Source organism: Marmota monax, unplaced genomic scaffold (genome assembly GCF_021218885.2).
Source record: "Marmota monax isolate L192 unplaced genomic scaffold, Marmota_monax_Labrador192_F-V1.1 WCK01_AAM20220418_F8-fsc00104, whole genome shotgun sequence".
Taxonomy (NCBI): Eukaryota; Metazoa; Chordata; class Mammalia; order Rodentia; family Sciuridae; genus Marmota; species Marmota monax.
In genome coordinates, this window is record NW_026693836.1 from 2785521 (window position 1) to 2809404 (window position 23884).

Below are 23884 nucleotides of genomic sequence, written 5' to 3' on the forward strand. Positions count from 1 at the left end.
ATACTATGCTTAATGTACTCCAAGAAATAAGCATAGAGAATAAATCCATAGATACTTACTGATGAAGATGGTCCTATAGTGTCAATGCCATCTATAAAAGTAAAAAAAAGATTACTGTATATGTGAAATAAATATTGTTTCCAAACAAAGATGTAAATGCTTGCTACTATAGAAACAAAGAAGTGGCTATCAAAACTGTGTCTTTCTTCAAGGCAGAGTTCAAGAGCATTTGCCTCCTCTAATCTGGGAGAAAAAATACTTCCTGAAAATTAGGTGTAAGAATTGATTGTGGTAGGACAAAGAAGAATAGAGTATGGTTAAGATGTGTGTGCAGCTGAGCACCCACCCTCGAGGAGCTCCCTCAGACCCTGCTGGGCTGCTCATTGCCAAACTGGTGGTCAGAGAATGTGAGAGAGTTCTCAGGCCTGGGAAGTTCAGGAAAACGATATGCCTTACCTAGCACTGACTTGTGTGTGTCTGTATTTGGCAAGGGGGTGAGGTTGATGAATGAAGCATAAGAGAAATGTTTACTAATCATATATTAAAACTTCATCAGTTAATTTATTCATTGGCTACTTTTCTACCTTTATTGGCCTTTCAATAGATTTTGTTATTTGCATAGTTAACTATATTTTCATTTGGCATGGCTACCTTAGTTTTGGGGATCTAGTTTCCTTTCTCCTAAGAGGAAGTTATCAGTCCTGGCATATGCCAGGGATTATTCTCTTACTTCTATACCTATAAGAACACAGATATGTAAACAGTTGCCTTACCTACATTTTAAACAGACAAATTTAATAAGCCAAATCCTTAACAACTGTCCGTAGCCATTTTTCTTTTTAATATGTTCATTCTTATAAAAATGTAACAGCTGTTTATAGCACCACTAAAGCAGAGCTCACTTTGCAGGCCGGAAAAAAATGAATTATGCTAGTAGAGGTTTTGCCTAAGTATTGATGATACAATTTCCCAAAAAGATAATGCAAAGTAAGTAAGTTCTAAATCTTAGTTTAAAATGTGATGGTGATAAGGATCTTTTGTTAAATATCAATATTGCACTGTCATAATGTATATCTGGTGGAATAGTTGTGGCAATGTTTGGGTTTTGTGAATTATTAATAGCTATTTTAAGAACTGCAATACAAATATTTATTCTTGGTCTGGTACAGCAGTTTTATTTAAATTATGCTTCTCTTTTGCACATTTTCTGATTTTGTCAGGCAAAATTTAGAGAAAGCAAAATTAAAATTTATTCTTACTGCAGGTGGGATTACTTCGACAGAAGTTGGACAGTCTGGAAAAATGTAATTTAGCAATGACTCAGAATTATGAAGGACAACTACAAACCCTAAAAGCTCAAGTAAGAAAACTTGTTACAATCTAGTGTTAAACATTTTGATATTTTTCCCTCATTTTTGTGCCTATATTATAATTGTACATAATGATGGGATTTGCTATATTCATACATGCATACAATATAACAATATAATTTGGCCAGTATCACTCTGATATGTTTTTCCTATAAAAGTGTGTTAATTTTATTAAAGCTGATTGTTCGTATATTTTAATTACATGTTTAATTATATGTTTGCCCCTGTCATTGTTTATGTACTGATTTTGTCTCTTTTACTAAATTGTCAGTTTTTTATACCTTCTGTGTCCTTTAACTGTTAGCACAGTGCTAAACAAATAGCTTTCTAGGTCTACAGAGGCTTGTTGATTAATTAAATTAGAATTATTAGCTGTGTGAATGGGAAGCAAAAAACCAAAACTATCTTTCATGGTTATTACTACCTAATAGGGATGCCTTAAATTCTATGGAAATTTGTAATGTGGAAGCTTGCTATAATGAAATCGATAATTGAAAGAATAAAACTGGTCTTTATTACTGGTAAGGCTATTTCATAAGTGATAGTGCTTCTTCATATGTCATGAGAGGGATACCAAATTCTTTCCTACTGTACTGGCAAGCAAAAGTCTTCTTTCCTTACCACAGTTATCACATAGGGCAGTAGTCATCTGGACATCTCAAATCTAGCAGATGCTAGCTATGTCCTTGCTTAAACTAGGAAATGAATCAATGGGAAATATGGTTTGATTATGAAATTTCATTTTATAACTAACTTTTCTTAGAGTACAAAGATTTCATATATGATAATCTTGTCAATAGAGCCCAAAGTATTTAATGCTTCTCCTTATTTGGCCATTAATACTGGAATATGAAACAATTTGATATCACTTAACTGGTATGCTCGTATCAGACTTAATCTTATATGACATTTATTAGATAATCTACCTGGAAATTTTGCCTATAATTTAAGTAACAGCCACTAATTGTGTCCAAGTTATGAAAGTATGCATAGTTTTTCCTAGCTAAAACCCTAAGATTTAAACCTTAAGTAAACCAACTGGGTTTTTTCTATGAATATAACAACATAAACATCAAATCACTATTTGAGACTTTTGTTTCTGGAAAGATAGGCTATAAGTACTTTTCCTATCATCCTCCTGAATACAGTTAAAAACAACATAAGACTCTGAGAAGTGGGGAGAAAAGATAGATTGGTTGAAAACCCTGGGACCCAAAGAATGACACAGCAGTGAATTCCCTAGGATTTCTTTTTTCCTTATCTACTCCAGACTAGGTGATAGAGAAGCTAGCAAATTAGACACACCAGTGTGTGCAAACAAGCCTAGCAGAAGCCTGTTGTCTTTAGCCAAAAGACCAGGAAAGAGGCAACATCAAACACTCTTATACATTTACTGCTCCACTCCAGCCAAACACCACGGGTAAGACAGCCCCACTCCCACCCCCACCAATAAGTGCTGAGTGGAAAACCCAGACCTCCACCTCTCCAGGCTATAACAAAGTAGCCTGAGCCCCTTGCCTGGGAGGTGTGAGCAGACTGAGTGGGAGGCCTGGATTTTCATCACCAGCAGTCATGGCCTTCCTAAACCAATCGTGTCCCTGGAAACCATATGGAGCCTAGTCTCTACACCCACTTCATGGTAATATGGTGTCCCTCCCCGTCATTCTCATAGTATGACAAGGAACCTTGTGATCAGTTACTGCTTAGTGCTAACAAGTCCACCACCACCACTAGAGTATCACTGCACAGATGGCCATATGAGAAGCAGTAAGAAGGAACTCATGACCCTCCCTCAGCCAAAGGCTAGAGGTCCCTAAACTCTCAATCCCACTCAGCAGGAATAAGGAGCATCTCCCTCTGGGTACCAGTGGAAGTAGCTCAAGACCTGGACTTCTACTACCACCTGGCAATAACAAGGTGGTCCCTGAAGGAACATTGTCAGACTAGAATGGCTAAAACACAATATTTAAATAAAATTCAGAGTCTCATGACACAATACCCAAAATTTCCAAGTTTCAATAGAAAATGCTTCATGACAGCAAAAAACAGGAAAATCTCAACTTGAATAAGAAAACATAATCAATAGATGCCAATGTCAAGATCATACAGATGTTTGAATTATCTGGCAAGGATTTGAAAGTAGCTATTAAAAATGTTTTAATGAGCAATTACAAACAAGCTTGAAATGAATAAAAAATTAGAAAGTTGTAGCAAATAAATTTAAATCTAAAAAACTAGTTAGAAATTTTATAGCTGAAAAATAAAATAATCAAACTAAAAAAATTAGTGGAGGGGTTCAAAATGTTGAAGACAAGGGAATGGTCAGTAGGAAAGATAGGCTATAAGTACATAGGAATTACCCCCATGTGAACAGCAGAAAGACTAAAAGAAAATAAACCCTTAGGGGACATGCAATATTATGACAAAAGACTGAAAGTTTACATCATCAGAATTTCAGAAGGAGAGGAAAAGGTGGGAAAGTATTTAAAAAAAAATAGTACCTGGAAAGTTCCAAATTTTCAAGAAATTGAGTGAACTTCACACAGGATAAACCCAGGGGAATCAATGGCCAGACATATCATAGTCAAAGTTCTGAAAACCATGAAAGAAAGAAACAAACCACAACAAAAAAATTGGAAGCAACAAGAGGGAAATGACACCTTAAAACAAATTCACATAATAGATCTCTCATCAGAAACCATGGAGGCCAGAAGCAAGTTGGGACAACTTATTTCAAATGCTGAAAGAGCACAGAATTGTATGCTCAGTGAAAATATCCTTCAGAAATGAAGGGAGATCAAGACATTGTCAAATGAAGGAAAACTTGGAGCATTTGTGGTTAGTAGACCTACCCTAAAAGAATGGCTTAAGGGTTTTCTCTTTGCAGAAGAAAAATAATAAATAATTCTGAAGACATCAGGAAGGGAAAACATTAGAAGAAAAAAACATAGGAAAATAACAATATACTTTTTTCTTCTTTTGAGTTTCCTATTGTTTGACTATAAAAAGATCACAGCGATGTTTAAGGTATTAATATGGAGGATATAGAGGAAACACTTAAGACAATTATATTGTAAATGGGACAGAATAAAAGAACATGATGTTTTATTATTTCATTACCCATCACTATAACAAAATACCTGAGACTGGGAATTTTATAAGTGGTTTATATAGTTCAGTTTTAGAAGCTGAAAATCCAAGATCAGGCAACCCCATTGCCCCTCTTATGGCCTCTGGTAAGGGCTCCCTTGGATGTGTCAAAACATGGTGGATGGCATCACAATGGTGGAAGTCTGCCCCTGAGAGTGATCACCTGGAAAAATAGAAAGCCAGAGAGATTCAGAAGCTAGACTTGTTCTTTTTATAACTTGTTCTTTTTATAGACTTGTTCTTGTTCTTGTTTCTTTTAATAGGAATTAAGCAGGGTCCTGTAAGAACTACATTAATCCCTTCAAGGAAAGTAGCCCTAACAACCTCATCACCTTCCACTAAGCATCACTTCTCAAAGGTTCCACCATCTATCAGCATCATCAGGCTAAGAACCAATTCAGCACATGAACCTTTGGGGGACACACTCAGACCATATCCACCCCATAATGCTAGTCAATAATAAAAAGAACAAATGACAAAATTTTAAAGTGGACAAAGATAGACATTTCTCCAAAGAATGTATACAAATGAACAATATTCACATTAAAAAAATGTTCAACATCATTAGTCATTAAGGAACTGTCAATCAAACTCCATCAAAAGACTTCCAGAGCAAATAAACAAATTTGGCAAAGTAGCAGATGTACAAAATTAACATGCAAAAATCATTACCTTCCCTCATACCAAAAATAAAGCTGCCAAGAAAGAAATCAGGAAAACAATTTTATTCACAATAGCATCAAAAAAAAAAAAAACGAGAAATAAATCTAACCAAGGAGGTGAAAGGCCTCTAAAATGAAAACTATAGAACACTAAAGAAAGAAATGGAAGAAGACCTTTGAAGATGGAAAGATCTCCCACGTTTTTGGATAGGCAGAATTAACATTTTCAAAATGGCTATGCTACCAAAAATGCTATACAGATATAATGCAATTCCTATTAAAATTCCAATGATGTTCTTCATAGATATAGAAAAAAAGTCATGAAATTCATTTGGAAAAATAAAAGACCCAGAATAGCCAAAGTAATCCTTACTAAAAAAAGTGAAGCAGGAGGCATCACAATACTAGACCTTAAATTATACTACAGAGCTTTGGTAACAAAAACGGCATGGTATTGGCACCAAAATAGACATGAGACCATAGGTAAAGAATAGAAGACACAGAGACAAACCCATATAAATACAGTTATCTCACACTAGATAAAGGTGCCATAGACATACATTGTGGGAAAGATAGCCCTTTCAATAAATGGTGCTGGGGAAACTGGAAATCCATATATAATAGAATGAAATGAACACTTATCTCTCATCCTGCACAAAAGTCAACTCAAAGTGGATCAAGGACCCAGGCATTATACCAGAGACCCTACACTTATTAGAAGAAAAAGTAGGCCCAACTCTCCATTATGTTGACTTAGTAACTAACTTCCTCAATAAGACTACTAAAGCACAAGAAATAAAATCAAGAATCAATAAATAGTATGGTATCGAACTAAAAAGCTTCTTCACAGCAAAGAAAACAGGAATATGAAGAGAGAACCTACAGAATGGTAGAAAATCTTTGCCACCTGCATCTCACATGGAGAATTAATCTTTAGCATATATGAAGAACTCAAAAAACTTAATACCAAGTCAAACAATAACAACAAAAAACCCAATCAACAAATGGGCAAAGGAAGTGGACAGGTACTTCACAGAAGAAGAAACATGAATGGTCAGCAAATATATGAAAAAATGTTCAACATCTCTAGCAATTAGAGAAATGCAAACTGAAAGTACACAGATTTCATCTTACTCCAGTCAGAATGGCAATTATCAAGAATACAAGCAATAATAAATGTTGGTGATATTGTGAGGAAAAAGGTACACTTATACATTGCTGGTGGGACTGCAAATTAGTGCAAACACTTTGGAAAGCAGTGTGAAAATTCCTCAGAAAACCTGGAATGGAACCACCACTTGACCCAGCTATCCCACTCCTCCCTCTATACCCAAAGGACTTAAAATCAGCATATTTTTAGTGGTGCAGCCACATCAATGTTTATGGCAGCTCAATTCACAATAGCTAAGCTATGGAACTAAAGTAGGTATATACACCTCAGTAAAATTTTATGAGGAAAAAAACCCATTCAACAGATGAATGGATAAAGAAAATATGGTATATATACTCAATAGAATATTATTTATTCAGGCATAAAGAAGAAAGAAATTATGGCATTTGCTGGTAAATGGATGGAACTGGAGGCTATCATGCTAAGTGAAATAAGCCAGTCCCCAAAAAACCAAAGGTCAAATATCTGATATGTGGATGCTAACCCACAACAAGGGAAAGGACAAGGAGGAAGATTAGAAGTTCATTTGATTACACAAACTTAAATGAAAAGAAGGGAGGAGGGATGGGGATTGGAAAGAGAGTAGAATGAATTGGACATAATTTTTCTACCCTTGTATATGAATACATGACCAGTGTAACTCTATGTCATGTACAACCACAAGATTGGGATCCTAATTTGGATAAGTTAAACTCCATGTATATATGTCAAAATACTCTGTACTGTCATGTATATCTAAAAAGAAGAAGAACAACAACATCAACAAAAAACACAATAAGATACCCCTTCACATGACTAGGAATAATAATAAATAATATTAATAATACAGACAATAACAAGTGTTTGTGAAATATGGAGAAATTGGAACTCTATACATTTTGAGTGAGAATGGACAATAGTGCAGCCACTTTGGAAAACAGGTTATTCCTCAAAAAGTCAAACTTAGCTTACTTTAGGAGCCAGAAATTTCACTCCTAAGTGTATACCCGAGAAATGAAAACATATATCCACACAAGAACTTATATACCTGTGTTCATAGCAGTATTGTTCATAATATTCAAAAGTAAAAATAACTCAAATGTCCATCAATTGATGAATGGTAAACAAAATGGGGTATAGCTATGTAATAGGAATATACCTCAGTAGAATTTTATGAGGAAAAAACCCAGAAATGGTTACTTCAATATCAGAAAATATAGACATAGTTGTTTACAGTTTTATTTGTACCAGCCCCAAACTAGAAAATATTAAAAAAAAAAACATTCAATCTACGTGAATGGTTAAACAAACTGTTATACATTCGTATCATGGAATACTACTCAGCAATGAAAATGAAAATCTATTGAAATATACATGAATCTCAAGGACATTAAATTGAGTAAAAAAATTCAATTTCAATAGTCATGTATTATATGATTTCATTTCATAATAGTCAAAGTAACAAATTATATAGACGGAAAACAGATTAGTAGTTGGCAGGATAAGAAATGAGGGAAATAAGTGAGACTCTAAAGGGGTACCATGAATGAGATCTTTGTGAAGATTAAATAGTTCTGTTTGGGGTTTTTTTGTTTTTGTTTTCTTTGTGGGGGGCTCTGGAGTTTGAACTCAGAACTTTGTGTGTAACCACTGATCTATACCCTTAAGTCCTAGTCCTGAATATTATTTATACTTGTGGTCTCTCAAATCCCCACATGTGATAAGTGGCATTAAATCATACACACATATTGGACTAGTTTTACCTTCCTGGGGTTGATGTTTTACTGTAGTTCAATAAGGTGTAAATATTTGGATAAACTAGGTGAAACAGTTTTTTAAAACCAGAACCTCTCTGTAATAACTTTGTAATAACTTCCTGTGAACCTGTAATTATTTCACTAAAAAAAATAGAAATTTCCTCACAGAAGTTGATGCTGCCTATAGGAAGTATTATTTTAAATTAAATATTAGGTTTTCATGAATGAAGCATAAGCTGTTTATTTTGTAGATTGAGTTACTGAAATAAAAACTGTCAACACAAGATGGCACTAAATAAAAGTAAGAAAAAATTCAGTTTTTCAAAATTGTGGGCTTTACTACATATGGTTAAAACAAATCTGAACAAAACATTTATCAAATGAATCATTGTTTAATTGTGCAGTTAATGAATTCCCAAATTTACATCAAAGATGAATCATGTTCAGCTTCAATAATTGAGTTTTAATAACTGGTTCTATCTCCACTAATTGGAACATTTAAGCTTTACTGCACTTTCAAATCATGACTTAAATTTTTGAAGAGGTACACAAGAAAAGAAATATTGTGAAATCAAGCTAGAAATAACTGTGAATAGTAAAATGTCAGTGTTTTCTATAATTTACAGTTTTCCAAACTAACAAATAGCTTTGAGAAACTGAGATTACATCAGATGAAACAAAACAAAGTTCACCGAAAAGAAATACCTCATAAAGAAGAAGTGCCCTTTGAACTGAGCAATTTAAACCAAAAATTAGAGGTAAGAGATCTTTCCTTAGTTTCTTTGTGTGTATTAGGATTGGTTTCCATGTGGCTGTGTGTAGAGTACAGAGTGGCATGTACAGCTGGGGTAACAAATCAACTCTCGTGGAATATCTGTATTTCCAGTGCACCTTCCCCTCAAGCACTTAGTGAATTAAAACATCACTTTGATTTATGTATCATTTATATAGATCAGCATTGTGGGAGAGCCAAAAAAAGAAAAAAGTTCAAAGAAACTGCAGCTGTTGAGTGAAACTGAAGGACACCCCTGGGGTCAGTTAAAGCGAATATCTAATAAATCTTTTAGTGGCCATTTAACTATTAGGTACTTAAATCCCAATGAAACCTCAAAACAGTTTCAGAGCAGGGCTTGAAGTTTCAGGGTTTTTTCCTTAAAGGTAAAGCACCACTCTAATTAAGTCACCCCACATCACCCAGGACTTCTAAACTCTCAGTCACATGACATTAGCTATGTTCCCAGTGCTGCTCAATTATTTTTAATGGCCTCAAGCTTACCCTCACATTATCTCACTCAGTTTATTTCATTTTTCCCAAGTCCTAAACCTCAGCATCCCCACCCCTAGCCAATGATCTCATTTTCCAACTCATTGATTGATGATAATCCCGAACCTCCCAAACATCAAGGTTAGATAACTTTGTGGAATCTCTTCTTTTTTATTTATTCTTCATACTTTAGCCCATATTTGCCCCCCTTGCCTTTCTTCCTATCTGGTTGTCATTGCCCTCTTTCATAAGCCATCATCTTACCCTTGAATTAACAATCCTTCTGCTCCAAGATCTTCTTCCCCCATATTTTTATTGGTGCATTGTAGTTGTACATACTGAAGGGATTTGTTGTTACACATTTGTATATACACTCAGTACCCATATAACAATGTTCTGGCCAATATCACCCCCAGTACTTTCCCCTTCCGTCCCCACCTTCCACCCCTTGGTCCTTTTCCACTACCCTTCTCCCTTTGATTTCCATGAGACCCCCCATTTTTTTTTTACTTTCCCTTTCTTGCTTCTACACATGAGAGAAAACATACAACCCTTAACCTTCTGAGGTTGACTTATTTTGCTTAACATAATAATCTCTAGTTCCATTTTCCTGAAAATGACATCAGTTCATTTTTCTTTATGGCTGAATAAAATGCCATTGTGTATACATAAAACAATTTCTTTATCCATTCATCTGCTGATGGATATCTAGATTGGTTCCATAGTTTGGGTATTGTGAATTGTGCTGCTATAAACGTAGGTATGCATGTATCACTGTAGAGATACAACGACTTTAATTCTAGGATAAATACTGAGGAGTGGTACTGCTGGGTCATATGGTAGTTTGATGCTAGCCTTTTGAGGAAACTTCATACTGATTTCCATAGTGGTTTTACTAATTTATAATCCAATAATAGTGTAAAAGTGTTCCTTTTTCTCCAGATTATCTCTAGCATTTTTTAATTATATGTTTTCTTGATGACTAACATTCTGACTGATGTCACATGCAATTTCAGTGTAGTTTTGATTTGAATTTCACTAATTGCTAATAATGCTGAGATTTTTCTTGTATTTGTTGGCTATTATTTGTAGTTTTTTTGATAAGTATCTCATTTATTCATGTTGTCCATTTATTAATTGAGTTATTTGATTTTTGGTGTAAGGTTTTTTAAGTTCTTTATATATTCTATATATTAACCCTATGTCAGAAGAGTAGCTAGAAAAGATTTTCTCCCATTCTTTAGGTTCTCTATTCATATTCCTTATTGTTTCCTTTGCTGTGCAGAAGTTTTTGAATTTGATGCCATCCCATTTATTAACTCTTGGCATTATTTCCTGAGATTTAAGGGTCCTATTTAGAAAATGTTGCCTGTGCCTACATGCTAGAGTGTTGACTCTATGCTTTCTTCTAAGAATTGTATAGCTTCTGCTCTAATTCCTAGGTCTTTAATCCATTTTGAGTTGATTTTTATGTAGGGTGAGAGATAAGAGTCTAGTTTTATTCTTCTACATATGGATAACCTGTTTTCTCAGCACCATATGTTTAAAAGGCTGTCTTTTCTCCAATGTATGTTTTTGTCAAAGACAAGATGACTAAAGATATGTGGGTTTGTCTCTGTGTCTCTATTCTGTACTATTGGTCTATGTGTCTATTTTTATGCCAGTACCATGCAGTTTTTGTTACTATAGCTCTGTAGGATAATTTGAAGTCAGATATTGTGATGCCTCCAACATTATCTTTTTGGCTTAGAATTGTATTGGCAATTCTGGGTCTTTTATTCTTCCAAATAAATTTTAGAACTGTTTCTTCTAGTTTTTTGAAGAATGTAATTGGTATTTTGATGAGAATTGCACTGAATCTGTATATTGTTTTTGGTAGTCTGGCCATTTTAACAATGTTAATTCTGCCTGTCTATGAACATGGTAGGTCTTCTCATCTTCTGAGGTCTTGAATTTCAATTTCATTCTTCAATGTTCTATGGTTTTTATTGTAGAGGTATTTTACCTCCTTGGTTAGATTTATTCTTGGGTTGGTTTTTGTTTGTTGGTTGGTTGGTTTGATGCTATTGTGAATGGAATTATTTTCTGGATTTCTTTCTCAGCAGCTTCATTGTTGGTATGTAGGAAGCTAATGATTTTTACATGTTGATTTTGTAACCTGCTGTTTTTACCAAATTTGTTTATTAGCTCTAGAAGTATTTTGGTGAAGTTTTTTGATCTTCTAGATACAAGACCATATTGTCTAAAATAGTAAAATTTGACATTTTCTTTTCCTATTTTTATTCCTTTCACTTCCTTCTCTTACCTAATTGTGCTGCTAGAATTTCTAGCACTATATTAAGTAGAAGTGGTGAGAGTAAACATTCTTGTCTTGTCCTATATTTTAAAGGAAAAGCTTTCAATTTTCCCTCATTTACTATGAGGTTTGCTTTGGGTTTTTCATATGTAGCCTCTATGATGTTGAGGTAGGTTCCTTCTATCCCTAATTTCTTCAGTGTTTTTTATCATGAATGGGTGTTGAATTTTGTCAAAGGCTTTCTTTGTATTTATTGAGATGACTAAGTGATTTTTTTGTCCTAAATTCTATTTATGTGATTAATTACATTTATTAATTTGCATTTATTATACCATTCTTGCATCTCTGGAATAAAACCAACTTGGCCGTGGTATGTAATCTTCTTAATATGTTGTTGCTAATATTTTATTAAGTACTTTTTTCATCTAAGTTTATCAGGGATATTGGTCTATAATTTTCTTGATGTCCTTATCTGGTTTGGTATGAGTGTGATATTGGCTTCAGAGAATGAATCTGGAAGTGTTCCATCCTTTTCTATTTCATAGAATAATTTGAGGAGTATTGGCACCATTTCTTTAAAAGTTTGGAAGCATTCAGCTGAGAATCCATCTGATCCGGGGATTTTCTGTGTTGGAAAGCTTTTTATTGCTGCTTCTACCTCATTATTAGTTATTGGTCTGTTTAGGTTTCTATGTCATCTTGATTCAGTTTTGGCAGATCAGATTTGTCTAGAAATGTATACATTTCCTCTAGGTGTTCCAGTTTATTGGAATATAAATTTTCAAAATATTCCCTAGGGTCCCACTAGATTTCTGTGATATCTGTGGTGATTTCTCATTTTTATCTCTAATTTTATTAATTTGGGTTTTCTCTCTTTTTCTTTTGTTCAGTTTGGCTAAAGTCTTATCAATCTTGTTTATCTTTTATAAAAAACAACTCTTTGTTTATCAATCCTTTTTTAAATTTTCAATTTCATTTATTGTGTCTCTGATTTTAATTATTTCCTTTCTTCTATGGGGTTTGGAATTGGTTTGTTTCTCTTTTTCAAGGGCCTTGAGATGCATCATTAGGTTGATCATTTGGAATTTTTCTGATTTTCTTACATATGCACTAATAGCTATAAACCTGCCTCTTAGAACTGTGTTCATAGTGTCCCAGAGGTTCTGGTATGTTGTATCACTATTCTCCTTTTAGTCGAATAATTGTTAAATTTCTCCCTTGATTTCTTCTAGCACTCATTTATCATTCAAAAGTGTATTGTTCACAAAAAAACAATAAATGTAGGCAAGGATGTGGGGGAAAAGGTACACTCATACATTGCTGGTGGGACTGCAAATGGTGCAACCACTTTTGGAAAGTAGTATGGAGATTCCTCAGATAACTTGAAATAGAACCACCATTTGACCCAGTTATCCCACTACTTGGCTTATACCCAAAGGATTTAAAATCAGCATACTATAATGATGCAGCCACATTAGTGTTTATAGCAGCTAAATTCACAATAGCCAAGCTATGGAACCAAAGTAGATGCCCCTCAACAGATGAATGTGTAAAGAAAATATGGTATATACACAATGGAATATTACTCAGGCATAAAGGAAGAATGAAATTGTGGAATTTGCTGGTAAATGGATGGAACTGGAGACTATCATTCTAAGTGAAATAAGGCTGTCCCAAAAAAACAAAGGCAGAATGTTCTCTGACACACAATAAGGGGCAAGGCGGGGAAGAATACAAGTTTGTTGGATTAGACAAAAGGGAATGAAGGGAAGGGAAGAGGGATGAAAATAGGAAAGACAGAATAAGTCATGTCCATAACTTTCTTATGTTCATTTATTAATAATACATGACCAGTTAAACCCCATATCATGTATAATCATAAGAATGAGATCCTAATTAGAATAAGTTATCCTCCATGTATGTATATGTCAAAATATATTCCACTCTCATGTATATCTAAAAAGAATAATTTTTTAAAGTAGGGTTTTGTCATGTTAATTACCTAAAATATGTTGTATTTTGGTTAGTTTGGCTAAAGTTTGGAAAAGGTACCATGAGTCACTGAGAAGAATGTGTATTCAACTGTTTTGGGATGAAATAGTCTAAATATTTCTCTTAGATCCCATTTGATTTATAATATTTTGCAGTCCAAAGAGTCTTTATTGAGTGTATGTCTGGATGACTTATGTAACGGTGAAAGAGGTGTGTTGAAATCACCCAGTATTATTGTACTTGGGTCTATTGAGGCTTCGATTGGAGTAGTTTCTCTTATATGTAATTACTTGCACCCTTCTTTGTCTCTTCTGATTAATTTTGGTTTGAAGTCTGCTTTTTCAGATATGAGAGTAGCTATTCCTGCTTGTTTTCATGTTCTAATCACATTGTAAATCAATTTCTATCCATTCAGCCTACATGCAAACAACATGTAGTTGTGTTTTGTTTTTGAATCCATTCTGCCAGCCTATGTCTCAACTGTAGAGTTGAGACCATTTAGATTCAATGGTATTACCAAGAGATGTTTATTAATTCCTGCCTTTTAGATTTACTTTTAATGTTTAATTTGGTCATACTCCTCATTTGCTTAGCTAGTCTTAAAGTGAGATTTGTTCATTTGTGAACTCTGAGGTTTCTTTTGAATTCTTCTGTGTGGAGTATTTTGTTAAGGAAGTTCTGTAGTGTCAGTTTGTCTTGAATTCTTACAGTCTCTGCTTATCTTTGAAGGTTTGTATTTTCTTTTTAATTTTGAAGGATAACTTTACTGGAAATAGCAGTCTTCATTGACAGTTATTTTCTTTCAGGACATATAATTACAAGTCCTTCTGGCTTTTAGAGTTTGTGCTAAGAAATTGGAAATGATTCTGATAGGAATCACTTAACCTTTAAGTCAATCACTTTACCTCTAAATGTGACCTGACATTTTTCTCTTGAGGCTTTTGAAATTCTATCCCTTTCTATATATTAGGTATTTTAATTGTAATGTATCATGGAGAGGTTCTTTTTTGATCTTGTCTATTTAGGGTTCTGAGTGCCTCCTGTAACTGGATGTTCATCTTATTCTAAGTTTTGGAAATTTTTGTAATTTTTTCCCTGAAGAAGTTATCAATTTCCTTGGTCTGCATCTCACAACCCTCCTCAATTCCAATGATTCTTAAATTTGGTCTCTTAATGTACCAGAATTCTTGTATATTCTGACCATGGTTACTTATTTTATTTTCTTTCATTTTGTATAATTGTTCAAGACTGGCTACTTTGTCTTACATTTCTGAAATTCTGTCTTCATGGCCTACTATCTTAGGGAAACTTTCAACTGAATATCTAATTGATTTATTGTATTTTTCTGTGTTCTCTTGAAATTCATTGATCATTTTTATAATTATTCTTTTGAGTTCTTTATCTGATATTTCAGCCACTTCAATAACTTTGGGGTCAGTTGCTGGCTCCTACCTTGGGGTAGGTATCATATTACCTTCTTTTTTCATGTTTCTTGTATTTCTGTGTTGGGTTTTGTGCATCTTTTTGGAGGTATTTCTCATATGCTTCTATATATGGGCCATTTTAGAGCACAGTCTTTACTTGCCCAAGTGTCCCAGAGTGATCTAGATTGAGATATCCCTCATATGTATGGTATCCTCAAGCCTTTGTTTTAATTCTGTTTTTGCTATGGCAGTGGATGTCTGTATAGATATAACCCGTGTATCCACCCCTATATGTTTCTAATTGGGCCTAGTCATTAGTTTGGATTTTTGTGTCTTGAATTCTTTGTTTTAACGTATACCTGAAGATTAAGTGTCATTAATTTGTGTGTGGATCAGGGTGCACTGTCTTTTGGTTGAGTTTGGTTCAACAACAGAGTCTCTAACCTGTGAACTTGTCCCAGTAGGTTCCCAGCACTTCACAGAATGGTGTGAAAACAAATAGTAGCAACAACAGATGCAAACAATATATAACATTAAAATAAACAACCACTTCCTATTATGACATCAATATTAATTACCACAGAAAACAGGAATGGTGGGGTCAGCAGTTGTCAACAGTAAAAACAATAACTATGAATTTATCTTGCTTTAAAGCAAATAGCAGGTGTCAGCTATGTCATCCACAGTAATAATAAGTTAATCAGCATTAATGGTAGGGGAAGGAGTAATATAAACCAATTTTAAAAGATGATAAAAATATAGTTAATTAAGGGAAAAGAACATGTTCTATCATGGCATGAAAGAGCTTAGAATTTCAAAAAGTGAACAGAGAGGATGCAGAAGAGATGTATCTGGTGATGGTTATAAGGAAGGAGGAGAAAAAATAGGAGAAACAGAGTAGGGAGAGAGATAGAGAACAATAGAATTTGGTTGTTAACATTAGAAGAGAGAAAGAGAAACAAGAGAAGCAAACAAATGAAGACTATACAAAACTAAACCAAAATGTACAAACCCAAAACCCTAACCCTCAAAAGACAATGCAAGGAAAAATAACTACATTAAAAACTGCTAAAAATGAGAAAAAGAAATACGTATATGTATACATGTCCCTGAATCAATCAGAACATCAAGAAAACTCTCTCTCTCTCTCTCTCTCTCTCTCTCTCTCTGTCACACACACACACACACATACACACAAACACACACACACAAACAAAACAAAACAAAGAAAAAATACAAGAAGAAAGGAAGAAAAAGATTCTTAATGAAAAATGATAGAATTATTTCCACTGAGATGGCCACCATAGTGCATGAGAATGGATGGACCAATTCTCTTTCTGTTTCTTCTTGAGCTATGAGAGTGAAAGCAAGGGCTGGGGGTTGTTAACCACTTCCTCTTTCTGTTTTGCTCTCTGAGCTGCTAGTTGGAGTGGCCTAAGCTTGAAACTGGTTGAATAATTCTCAGCTTCCCTTCTCACCAGTATGAGGTAGAATGGAGTGGAATGTTTTGTCAGTTGGAGTTTTGTCTGCACAGACCAGATTGGTACATTCCCAGGGTGGAGCTGCTGCAGAGTTCTAAGAGGGAGTTCCAGTGGATGGGGCTTAGGTCTAATCAGACCTTAGGCAGGTTGTTAGGTAGTATCTGCTCTGGAGAGATTAAATCAATACACCCCTAGGGCCTGGCAGTTGCAGATCTGTCTGGAGTCTGGATCTTAGGAGCCTCTCAAGAATTCTGCTCTTACAGCAGGGACACCAATCTTCCATATACTCTTCTGCCCAGGAATGTAGCCTTCCTGAACTTAGTTCCTGAGAGTATTCAAACCCACCTGTTCAGAGTCTCAACCTACTTCATCCAGTCATGTGAACCACCAGACTCCAAGGAGAAGCCAGTTGGGCTCCCTTTCAACTTTCCAACTAGAATCTCCCTTGGGTACAATCTCTGTGCCTATTTGACTCCTGCTTTTGTTAGGTACACCCTAGGCCACATGTTAGGTACTTGCCAGGACAATATGGTAGTGTTTGCTATGATTGCCCTGGCCCGACAGCAGCAGCAGGTGCAGTGTGGCTGCTTCAAGGTGTCTCCCACCTCACTCTCCATGGTCAGTTGGGAAAGAGAACACTTTTAAGGTACTAGTGCACGGTGCAGCCTCTGAGTCTGTTAAGTTCAACCTCTTTTCTGGTGTCAGATTTTTCTGTACCAAATCTTATTTTCTGTCTGTGTTTACCCTCCCTCTGTGGTGAACCAGCACTGCTACAGCTGCCAATGCTGTAATCAGCTCGGCTCCAGTGTACTCTTTCTTTTTTGTATAATGTAAACAAAATTTGGATTCTCTAAGATACTCTGTCTAATATTGAATTTTCATGAAATCCCTCTTTCATCTACCTACCAAGGAGCATTACTCCTGCTACTTGAATCCTAAGTCATGGAACAAGTAGAAATACAGCCTTCCTCTAAATCGCCAGCATAGCTTCAAGAGCAAAGAAAAATAAGGTCTGTGATCACAGCCTAAAAGCTTTGCCTGTTGCAAGAACTTTGTAGAAAGTTCTGGATTTCGTCCTTAAAATGTCTGCAAATTTCATATCTTATTGGATAATATACAGTTCTTCAAATATAAAATTACTATCACTAAGTGAGTTATCCCTCTAGGAAAAAGTACAATGTAGTACTTACTCTATGGCTCTAATACAGGTAGAGCCAGATGGCCTCAAAATTATCCTGGTCTCATAGAAGATACCCAAAGATATGCTCTTTAGTACATATGTTCTTTCACTGAAAATGGAGATCAAGTCACTGATTATGCATTTGACTGACTTTTCATGGGCTTTGGTAGAGAACTACATTCTTATCCATTTTGACAAAAAAAAAAAAAAGCCTTACGTTAATATCAAGTACTTTTTGTGTACTCATTTTATATTTACTGGATTATATAATAAACTAAATCTCATGAAATTATAGTGGAAATTAATAGCAAAATATCTTTTGATATGTTTATACTTATATAAAAATTTTAAGCATACTATGTAGATATAGTTTAACTTACATAATTACAAAAACAATTCATACAGATGCTTTTACTAGTAGCCATTTGAAAAATTAACAGGTAGGATATGGGCTATTTCAGTTTTAGTCTATAGTAAGCCTGTTATTCCTTTAGGATAAAGATTTATACATTGCTCTAGTAATATCAATAGAGAGCAGCATGTACTAGTGGAGGAATATGTTAGTTTATAACTTAAATCATGCCAGACCGACTCATTTATTCACCTGTGAGTTCACAAGTTATTAGCCTCATGGAGATTCTATTGTTTCATCAACAAATGAGGCTTAAAAATACATGATAGGTGATATTGTGGTCATTGTAAATATAAATATATATATATATATATATATATATGTTTATGCATATATACACACACATATAAATATAAATATACATCCACATATATATTTAGATGCACACTGAAGCTTTTAGGAGTTAAAATACATGAGGTTATAAAGTTGCCTTAAAACACTCACAAGGAAAAGGTGGAGAAATTGTAGAAATATAGAGTACGTCGGTGGTAGTTAAACTGGGTGAAGACTACAGAGCAGTTTGTTTTACTCTCTACTTTTATGTGAGTATGAAAATTTTCCTTTGCCTGGAGTTGGGCACATGCCTATAATTCCAGTGGCTTTGGAGGCTGAGGCAGGATGATTATGAGTTCAAAGCCAGCCTTAGTAACTTAGCAAGGCCATAAGCAACTTGGTGAGACCCTGTCTCAAAATAAACCATTTTAAAAAGGGCTGGGATGTGACTTGGTGGTTAAGTGCCCCTATATTCAACCCCCAGTACAAAAAAAATTCTAATAAAAGGTAAAAACCATCTTACAGGTGGAGGTTTATAAAGTCCCTGACAAGTAGTAATCACTATTAACCATCTCATAGAGGGCTTTTAAAAATGTAATAACAGCTATCTCTAGAAACTAATTTAATGATCCTGACCCATCTTCAACCATAAAGACCCATGGAAAACTGATCATGAATGTCTAGGCAAGGCTACAGATGTTTTTAAGCTGACAGCAGCATCTCCCATCTCTACAAAAACCTGAGGAAAGTTCTCTAGGACTCTGCATGATTTTACACCATTGTTTATATTGTTGGCTGAAAGCAACACATCTGTATGACGAAGGAACCCGCTCATACATCAGTAACATACTTTTATAGCCATTCTTAGGCTCAATTTTTGCATTTTGTACCATTCATAAGGAATTAAAATTAATTCCCCTGCCTCTCCCTCAAGCATGTTGGGAATCTTTATTCTCAACATTACTTGAGATTGGGTAGGCCATATTAAGTCTTTATATTATCTTAAAGTCAACCTGCTTAAGTCAACCTTGATCAATGGTTACCCCAAAGATGCCTTTTTAAGTTAAAACCAAGAAAAAAATTTAAAACCTAGATTGCATTGATTTTAAAATGTTACCTATATTCTACTAGCGCCTAATTTTGAAAATCGGTCACTATTACTAAAGACTGTTGTTTTCCTGGACTGAATTTTTATATTGTTGAGTATCAGAATCAAAGTCAAAAGCTTTAAATAAACTTTCTCCCTTTAACCTAGTCAGACACTCTATGCTCATAAGGCATTTCTAAATATTTAGGAGGGGTATCTATTCATATTTCTCAGGCCTTATACCATCACTTAATTTCAGATCACCTTTAACTATTGTAAAAGCTTCCTAACTTATAGGTTTCTTTAACTGATTATTTGGGGGCTTATGAATTTATAAAATAAAAATGTCCTCAAATGTTCTTTTAAATAATTTCTATGTAGAAAAATATGAATTGCCATATTTTTATTTTCAGTAAGATATAGCTCTCATTCTCAGAATTAGCATGTTTATTTTTCAGCATAGCCAATCCAATAAATTCAGCCATCTTTAGAACAGTACAGATTACTAGGTCTAAATGAGCTATGTTCCAATTTTAAATATTAAGGGATAGTTTTTATGTGACAATATTTATTGTACTTGTCATACTGTAAAATCACTTGCTTAAGTGTACATTTTCTTACCTTACCATTTCTTGTCTTTTTTCTTCAAAAAAAATTTAATCATAAAATAGTTTCAATTCTCTTCTCTCCATATACCTGGTAGATAGATGTTAGGTGCTTAACAAATATTACTGATATTTGTTAACAAATATCGATGGTTGGGAACATTAATACACACTCATGCCAGGTACATGCAAAAATATATAGCCATGGGCTTAGTAGTTCTAGAGTTTGTTTTCAACCATCTTATTTTCTTTGCAACTCTTAGTGAGAAATGTTTAATTCTAGGAAGTGTTACTACTATGCTTTTGTTTGTACATTATGAAATATAAATGGTACCTGGCACTGTGAGAAGCACAAAAGTAATAAAATACACAGTCCTTAGCCTTAAGTTGTTTAAAAGCTAGAAAGAAAGATAAGATATAATGGCCAGTCCTAGGTAAAATTGAAAAGTCATGGCAGTTCCAAAGTCTTATCCTTTGCTCATGTTGTGAACAGATAATTATGCATTACTTTTTGTTTATTAAACTACTTCCACTATTACTTTTCCAGGTAGCCCAGTTGGTATTATCTAAGGCCTGAAATGGTTTTTCTGTCCCCAAGAATGATTTTGGCTTCACCTTGAACAGTAGATTTGGAAGTTACAAAGGGATAAAGTCACAGTCTAAGTTCAGGCTGCTATAAAAGAACGCCATATACTAGACTGTTTAAACAACAAACCTGTATCTCACAGTTCTTGAAAACTAGAAGCCCAAGGTCATGGTCAAATTTGCTAAGAAAGTATGGAATTTGTAACAATCCTAATTTGCTAAGTGCTAGCATGGTCAAATTCTGGTAAGGGCCCTCCTTCTGGCTCAGAAATGGCTCTCTACTGGTGCAGAAGAAAGAAAGGCAGTTTTTCATATCTCTTATTACAAGGAAATTAATCTCATTCATGTTGACTTCAACATCATAACTTAATTACCTCTATAAGCCCCCACCTCCACATTTCATTACAGTGCACATTAGATTTTAACATATAGATTTGAAGACACAAATATTTAGTCCATGGCAGTCACTAAGCCCAAGCTGCACACTATTAAACAACAAGGTCCATTCAGGGACTGAGTTTAGGGGATGAAAGAAGGAAAAAACTTACTGTGTCAGAAAGTACTAGTTGATGCAAAAAGTTGTTGGAAACTCCCTTATTAAAAATCATCATACGTTATCAGAGAGATTTATATTTTAATAAATAAAATGTTTAATGTTTTTATACAAGGATTGTTACAGATTCCATATTTTCTTAGCAAAAATTAGGATATAAAGGTTGAGCATCCCTAATCTGAAAATCTTAAATATCCAGTGCTCTAAAACCCAAAACTTCATGAGCACCGTCATGATACCACAAGTGGAAAATTCCATGCCTGATGTCTTATGATAAGTTGCAGTCAGAGCACAGGCATACCAAGAGTATTAAATTACCCTCAGGCTATGTAGATAAGGTATATATGAAACAAATGAATTTGGTGTTTCAACTTGGGTCTCATCCCCAATATATCTCTTTAAATATATACAAATATTCCAAAATCTTAAATCTGAAACACTATGGACCCAAGCATTTTCAGATAAGGAATACTTAACCTGTAATAATAAATCCAACATCATCAGTGATTTGTTACTGTTTCTTCTTCTTCTTCTTCTCCTTCTCCTCCTTCTCCTTCTCCTTCTTCTTCTTCATTTTCTAATAGATAAAGAGCAGACTTAACTTTTTTTCTCAGAATTAAGATGTACAAATGAAAGAAGCCCTACTCATTTTTGTGCTATAAATGAATCATATTCTTCAATTTATGATTTTTCTCTTACCTTTTTTTAAAGGAATTCAGAGCAAAGTCAAGAGAATGGGACAAACAAGAGATATTGTATCAGACTCATCTGGTTTCTTTAGATGCTCAACAAAAATTATTATCTGAGAAGTGTAATCAATTTCAGGTAAATTATCTAAATTAGAAGATATTTGAGACTAAATATTGGTACCTGTGCCACTCAGCATGTGATCTATTTACATACAGAACCAAAGAGATATAACCAGATTAAATCCAATGGTGACTACAGCAACAGTACATGAACTAGATATAATGGTGAGTTTAGTCTACATGTCTGAAAGAATGATGCTAATAAAAATTCCATTGTTATTATATCATAAAATGGCATATCTCAAATGCATATGGGCAGGTACTTAAGAATATCTAAGACTGTTTGATTTGTTTAGCATTTCCCTAGATACGTGTAAGGATGAGCATCTCTTCATTTATATCATAGGTTTTAAAACTTTCTCTTCTGGAATACCTATTCTTGCTTGGTTCATTTTTTTTAATGTTGTCTTTTCCTTATCAATATGTGTAGAATTTTATATATTAGAGATCATTAAACTTTGTTATAGGCATTGATAATTTTATTCTATTATCCCATTTTTGTTTTATTTAGTGTTTTTCGTGCTTATTAAGAGTTCTCTACCTCTAGCTCCTTTTCTACTCTACAATTTTGTCTCAAGTTTATACAAATATACTTTCTCTGTATACCATCTGAAATTAAAATTTTAGAACAACCTTAAATACTGCATTATACAAGCCAAGCATCACTGTCTACTAATGTATTTACAGATATTTTACTAGTTCTTCTCTTTCACTCTTTAACTTTATGTAAACTTAAATATAATATTCTTCCCTTAATTTACTCAGTTTTCATATTTTTCAGAAACAGGCACAAAATTATCAAACTCAGCTAAATGGTAAAAAACAGAGCATAGAAGGCAGCAGCTCTGAAATTCCTAACTTGTTATGTGAATCAGATACCAGTTGTGAAACCACTGAAAGAGATGAATTCATTATTGAAAAATTAAAATCAGCTGTGAGTGAAATAGCATTAAGCAGGAGTAAATTACAAGATGAAAATCAGAAGCTCTTACAAGAACTGAAAATGTACCAAAGACAGTGCCAGGTGAAGGTTTATTTTTTCATTTTCCAACTGATATTGCCTTTGAATTGTATACATGTTGATTGAACAGGAATAGGCTCTAGAAACCTAGTTTTCTATTACATATGAAATTCAATTAATATTTCTTTCTAGTAATTAATTATTACTTGATGAGTAATCCTAGAGGTGCCTTACCCCACTGGAGTGCACTTTGGTTCTGACAAGAATGTATTACCAGTGCATATAACAGTGTCACTTAAAGACCTCTGTGCCTAAAAATCATGGCCTATTAGTTACCTACCATCCTCTGTCCTCATTATTTTCTCTGAACCTGTGCCTCTTTAATTAACAGAAATCCTGAATGAGAAACATGGGAGATCATGAAAGATTAAATGATTTGGTAACCTCAGTGTGAGACATGGGGGTTAGTCCTTGAGATTTATCACTGGTGACTTGAAGTATTGGCTTTCTGTCACTATGCCAAAAAATCTGAGACAATCAACTTATAAAGAGACAAGGTTTATTTGGGCTCATAGTTTTGGAGGTTCCAGTCCATAATTGGTTGACCCTCACTTTGGGCCTGTGGTTAGGTGGAACATAATGGTAGGACTGCATGGTAGAGCAAAACCACTCATTTCATGGCCAGGGAGCAAAAGAGAGAATGAGGAAAGGGTTGGGATCCACAATACCCTTCCAGGGCATACCTCCTATGACTTTAAAGTCTCTCACAGGCACCACCTTTTGAAGGTTTAACCACCTCCCGGTAGTGCCCCCAGGTGAGGGCCAACCAATTTTGGACTGGAACCTCCAAAACTAAGAGCCAAAATAAACCTT

The 23884-nt window shown here is 34.4% G+C and overlaps 2 protein-coding genes across 14 annotated transcripts in view; one reads left to right on the plus strand and one right to left on the minus strand.

Moving 5' to 3' along the window:
* Slc36a4 (solute carrier family 36 member 4) overlaps positions 1–23884 on the minus strand; it is a 391588-nt gene that overhangs the window by 198362 nt on the left and 169342 nt on the right. For 7 of the 11 annotated variants that reach the window (XM_058584992.1, XM_058584993.1, XM_058584995.1 and 4 more), the window contains exons 3-4: positions 21719–21818; positions 60–91 (exon numbers count right to left, since the gene is read on the minus strand). The gene's annotated coding sequence lies outside the window, so the exon portion shown is untranslated. The remainder of the gene's footprint in view (positions 1–59; positions 92–21718; positions 21819–23884) is intronic. The other 4 variants (XM_046462337.2, XM_046462338.1, XM_046462341.2 and 1 more) reach the window with 1 other exon arrangement.
* Deup1 (deuterosome assembly protein 1) overlaps positions 1–23884 on the plus strand; it is a 91429-nt gene that overhangs the window by 19969 nt on the left and 47576 nt on the right. For 2 of the 3 annotated variants that reach the window (XM_046462333.2, XM_058584991.1), the window contains exons 4-7: positions 1265–1360; positions 8716–8847; positions 21953–22066; positions 22832–23074. In XM_046462333.2, the coding sequence (XP_046318289.1) occupies positions 1265–1360; positions 8716–8847; positions 21953–22066; positions 22832–23074 (585 nt within the window). The remainder of the gene's footprint in view (positions 1–1264; positions 1361–8715; positions 8848–21952; positions 22067–22831; positions 23075–23884) is intronic. The other variant, XM_046462334.2, reaches the window with a different exon arrangement.